Source organism: Stegastes partitus, unplaced genomic scaffold (assembly GCF_000690725.1).
Source record: "Stegastes partitus isolate 25-593 unplaced genomic scaffold, Stegastes_partitus-1.0.2 Scaffold581, whole genome shotgun sequence".
Taxonomy (NCBI): domain Eukaryota; kingdom Metazoa; phylum Chordata; class Actinopteri; family Pomacentridae; genus Stegastes; species Stegastes partitus.
Genome location: NW_007578312.1, coordinates 1 through 5,128, shown reverse-complemented (window position 1 = coordinate 5,128; position 5,128 = coordinate 1). Strand labels below are relative to the sequence as shown.

General features: G+C 42.4%; 1 protein-coding gene across 1 annotated transcript in view; it reads right to left on the bottom strand.

Annotated features, from left to right (window-relative positions):
• Window positions 1-4,523, bottom strand: part of LOC103362532 (Kv channel-interacting protein 2-like) — a 28,572-nt gene extending 24,049 nt beyond the window's left edge. The window contains exon 1 of the mRNA XM_008288912.1: window positions 4,451-4,523. Coding sequence (XP_008287134.1) covers window positions 4,451-4,523 — 73 coding nt within the window. The remainder of the gene's footprint in view (window positions 1-4,450) is intronic.
• Between the last annotated feature and the right edge of the window lie 605 nt (window positions 4,524-5,128).

The window sequence follows — 5,128 nt, the reverse complement described above, 5'->3', positions numbered from 1 at the left end:
ACCTTTTTAATCAAGCTTTTAATTGAACTTTAATTCTTTTATATTCTTATCATTTATTTATATTTGTATTTTATCGTTGTATTTTATCTTTATGTATTAACTCTTTTAACTTTTGTTTTATCTTACATAAGGCCTTTTATTCTTAAAGTTTTTAGTTTTATTTCCAGTGTTTCCTTAGGGGGGGTCCTCCACACTGGGGGCTGTGTGCGGTCTGCTGCTGGGGGTGCTGTCTGCGGGTCCTTTCGGCCGGCTGGTTGGGGGGGCTCCCCACCTCGTTGTGAGGATCCCCCTGTCTGTCAGGTTGGGGGTCCGGGTGCCGGCGCCCCCAGTAGTCATAGTCTGCAACTCCTCCTGATGTGGATGGCCCCAATGGTAGCGTTTCCCACAATCCCTCAGTGCCATGCCATGCCTCTTTTAGTCTCGTGGTGAGTGTGTGTGTGTGTGTGTGTGTGTGCGTGTGTGTGTGCGCGACTGCATTTGTTGTATGTGTATGTGTAGGGTGGGAGGGACGGGTCTACTTTATTTTTTAAATGTTGTAATGTTTTTAAATGCTTTGTTGTTTTTAAATGTTGTAAAGCACTTTGCGTTGTTGTTGTTGCACATGAAAAGTGCTATATAAATAAAATTTGATTGATTGAATTTGATTGATCTACAAAAACCAAATCTGTTTTGTGCTGGCTGGTGATGCCTGCCCAGACTGTTGCACCTCCTCCACCAAAGCGAACCCTGGGGACCATGTTAACCTCGGCATATTACGCACCTCGCCTTCTCCAGCAACGCTGACGACCATCATTTCTGTGCAAGGTGACTCGACACTCATCAGCGAACAGGACTGTAGACCACTGCTGCATTGTCCAGGTCACATGATCTTGTGCCCACTGCAAACGTTCACGGCGGTGTCTTGGTGTCAGTGGAGTCACCTGCAACGGTCGTCTGGCATTCAAGCCAAAGCGGTGGAGTCGGTTGCGAATGGTGTGTCAGGAAACCCTAGTACCCCTCACATCTCGTAAACGGGCCTGCAGCTCTGTGGCACTTGCATAGCGATGTCTGAGTGCATAGGTCCTGAGGTACTGGTCATCGCTGTCACTCTTGGGGCCCCACTCCTGGGTCTGTCACGAACTGTACCAGTAGTTCTGTGTTTTGCACTAGCACTGAAGACGCTAACGTCTTCAATCACTAACCGTTAGCTACGCGGAGCCCAGCTTAGCTTGCCGGGAGCAGGGATCACAGCGCAAATTTGACCTGGTCTAATTTCATATCGCATTTAAAATGATATCGATACATTTTTTATACCAGTATATCGCCCAGCCCGAGTCCCTACCTCTCTCTCCTCTCATTCCTCCCATCTCGCTGCAGCTCCAGCTCTGCTCCAACACTGTCAAACTCTGCACAATGGCCAGTTGTGATATTGTGGTGATTCAGTCACTCATGTTTGAATCTGAAGAATAATGATACAGAGAGCTCTACTCTGCAAAAAGACAGGATCTGTCCTTTTAGGTTTGTGACATATGAAATACAGGAAGTCTGAATCTGTTTTTGTGACCGTTGTCATTGCAGTGCAGTTTACTTATTTTGTGCATCTGCCAGCATTTAACAAACTCCATATGTAGATGGTGACGATTTAAAAAAAAACAACTTTGGGGCGCTGCTACAGCTCACCTGGTTGAGCTGGCGTCTCATGTACAGGGCTACAGTCCCGATGTGGAGGTCATGAGTTCGAATCCCGCTCATGGCCCTTTCACACACGTTCTCCCCGACTTTCCTGTCTCTCTCTCTCTCACTGCACTATCAATAAAGGCACAAAGGCCAAAAGAATAACTTAAAAAAACAAAAACAACTTAGTTTTTACCAGAGGGGGTCTTTAAAGTCCAGAGTCTTGTCTGAATTCATTCAGGGTTCTTTGCTGAACTCTAACTTTCCCAGAATACTCATCTGAGAGAAGCTCAACTTATGAACAACCAAGAAAAAATCTGACACATCACTCAGTCTGGCAATGCAAAGTGTCGTTTTTGTACTTAGATTTTCATCTTCATGCTTAATAGCGAGCTTTAGAGCAGATTTTGCAACCTTTAGACAGAGCCAAGCCAAAGAGCCCTCATGCTAAGCTAACTAGCTTTAGCTCCTGAGCTCTCCCTTTTAAAACTGTGAAAAAAAAATGCCTTTCACAATTGACCTGAGCCGCAGCCAGCAGTCAGTCGGTGTCACTGTAACATGTGAAGTGTGCTGCACAAAGTGATGACTTGACAAACATCCTGTGTATCTATAATGTATGAACACATAAGTAAACAACATGAAGCTTCTCTGCAGCTTTACAGGGTAGCAGCTCACATGAAGACCATTTAGAGCTCCATCTGGCTCATTCTTTTTCTTACATATAGCCGATAAATCTTTTAAATCACTTAAAGACACTTTTTTTTCTGTTGGTAGATGGTTCCTTCACAGATGCACACAAAGTGTGTGGAGTTGAACAGTAAAGACTTGAGTTTTGTGCCTCAGGCTGTGCTTCACTCTTTAAAAAAACAGTTTGTTTGTGTCTCCTGAACGCCTGGTGTTCGTGCACCTGTTCTCTGTTTGGTTAACCTGCTGCTGAATGGTTATCACACAGGCTATTGTACCATCAACAACTATCAGCAATTAAATAAACTGCCATCTGTATACCATCCATCCCTCCATCTGTCTGCTCCCAATGCACGAGTTTGGAAATGGCATGAAAACTTAATGGGAACAAAGTTTCACCGCTGCGTGTGTAATATTAAAGATGTTATTTTTACACGTTTATTTGGTTATTTTTAAAAGGAAGAGACTATTTCGGGAAGTTGTCACGAGGATGACAGCGCAGTCTCACAAAGGCAGAGACTGTGTGTGATCTCTACAGAGGATTTAGGAAAATAAAACGCCGAAGAGTCTGTGATAGGCCCAAGCCTCTCTGATCTAATTATTCTACAAACGCACACACTGACAGATATAATTTTAGGTGACAGGAGAGTTAGTTTTTTCAATATTTTACTCTTCTTTTCTCCTTCAGTCCGGAGCAGTGTCATTCCTCAAACTGTATTCACATCGATAGCAGCTGAGCATTGACAACCTTTACTGTGACTTTGGTGATAATAGCAAGCTGCTCTCACATCTTTGACAAACTAATTAGCTTTTAGGTGTCTGTTTTGTTTTTTGTTTTTTTCCTTTCATTTGAGTGCATTTGGCCATTTACCGCTTCAGCTAATCTGAGAAATAAAATAAAAAAACACTTGATATACTTGGTATTATATGTTATTTGGTGCTTCAACTTAAGACTATGCCATTACTGATCCTTTTTTTTTAAAATATATTTTTAATCATTTCATGAAGAAAATGTCATATTTTCAGAAAAAAATAGACATGACGAGGCACCAGAGTGAAGGCTGATGTCTTCTAACTGCTTGTTTTGTTCGACCAGTGGTTAAAAAGTGATTCATGACAGAGAAAAGAAGCAAATTCTCACAGTTCAAAAGCTTTTCTTGCTTAATTTCTTAAACAATTAGTCGTAATTGTCACTGATTAACCTTATGTCCATCAGCTAATTGATTTATCACACCAGGCTACTGTTACAGCTATCAGACTGCAGAATAACACCAGAAGTCATCATTCAACTGTCCATTCACTCACATTTCAGATTAACACGTAACTCTGACATTCAGTCCTTTATGTGATGATGTTTTTACATCCACAATCTACTTTACTCACATGGGAACTATGATCTGACTGCAGTCTCCTCCACAGGGAAGCAGGAGTGTCTTGAGATTGACAATATCATATTATTAATACAGATATGATAATACTGTAAATAATTCTCTATCTGGTTGACATTCCAGCATAGCAACAACATACAGCACAGCTATCACTCTGTCTCCATGTGTCCACACTGATAATTTGAGTGTAATTCATTCAATCGTGAATTTATTGCCAAAAAAGAGACAAAACACACATGAAATAAAGTTATTTGTAAGTAAGATGAATGTGGCTGATAGAATAATTGTTTTTTTCTGTACAGATATTGCGATAATATTTGTATTATGAACATTTTTGGGCATGAAAACCATGTGATAGCCTGATATCATGACAAGGAGCCACTCACATTTCCAATACTGCAAAGCCTTTTGTTTTTATGCTCCCTAAGATTTTTCTTTAATCTTCCATTTGGAGCCTTTAAGGACATTCAGGGCATGAGAATGCAAAGCTGTTAGATTTGTCCATATTCTAGTTTAAGTCAGTCAACAGGAAAATGATTTTCAAAGTAAAGTACCTGCAATATGAGAGTTTGAATCAGTGAGGAAAATGATGCTTCAGTCTGGAGCAGCATCACTGAGCCTGAATCACCAAACTTGAGCTCAGTGAATGAATGTGACTGGAGATTCAAGCCAAGTCAGCAAACAGCAGAAAGACAGCAAGAAAAGCAAAAAACAAAAAAACTTACCTGTGAGCGGGTCGTAAGATCTGTCCAACTCTCTGGAGTCTGACAAACTCTGATCCTGACTTCTCGGTCTCATGTTTATTCTCCTCAATTCTTACCAAACCGCCGCGCCGCTGAACCTGCAGGATCTTGTGACTTGTGCTGCCTCGATTCCTGTTTGCATGTCACTTATTTTCTGGGGTGGGGGGTGGGAGCGTGCGCAAAAAGCTCTTCTCCGTGCGTCGTCCCCGCTCTCCCTCTTCTCCAAACTCTCTCCTCCGCCTCCTCCCGCTCAGCAGCAGCTCGTTCTATGGCTTTCAGGGTCAAATATAATGGTGCTGCTGCTGCTTAACCTGACTTTTCTGATTTTCCAAAACATCCATAATGGCAAAAGAGTCCGGCTGACAGCTGGGGCATCATCTGTCTGAGCTGAGAGGGAGGAAACAGAAGAGGGAACTGCACGTATCCGATGATGTGCGCCTCTCTGATGGATGATTTCTCCTTGGCTCCGGACTTTGATAGGAAGAACTCATACCTGCGGATCAATACCTTCCGCCAGCTCCGCGTCCTTGGGCTGCCTCACTCATATTTCAGAAGCATCAAGGTCGTGATTAGAGAGGACGGGGAAAAAAATAATCATTTGAATTTTAAATCCATAAATACGCACCATAAACTGGATGGAGCCGCAGGAGGCTCTTCCTC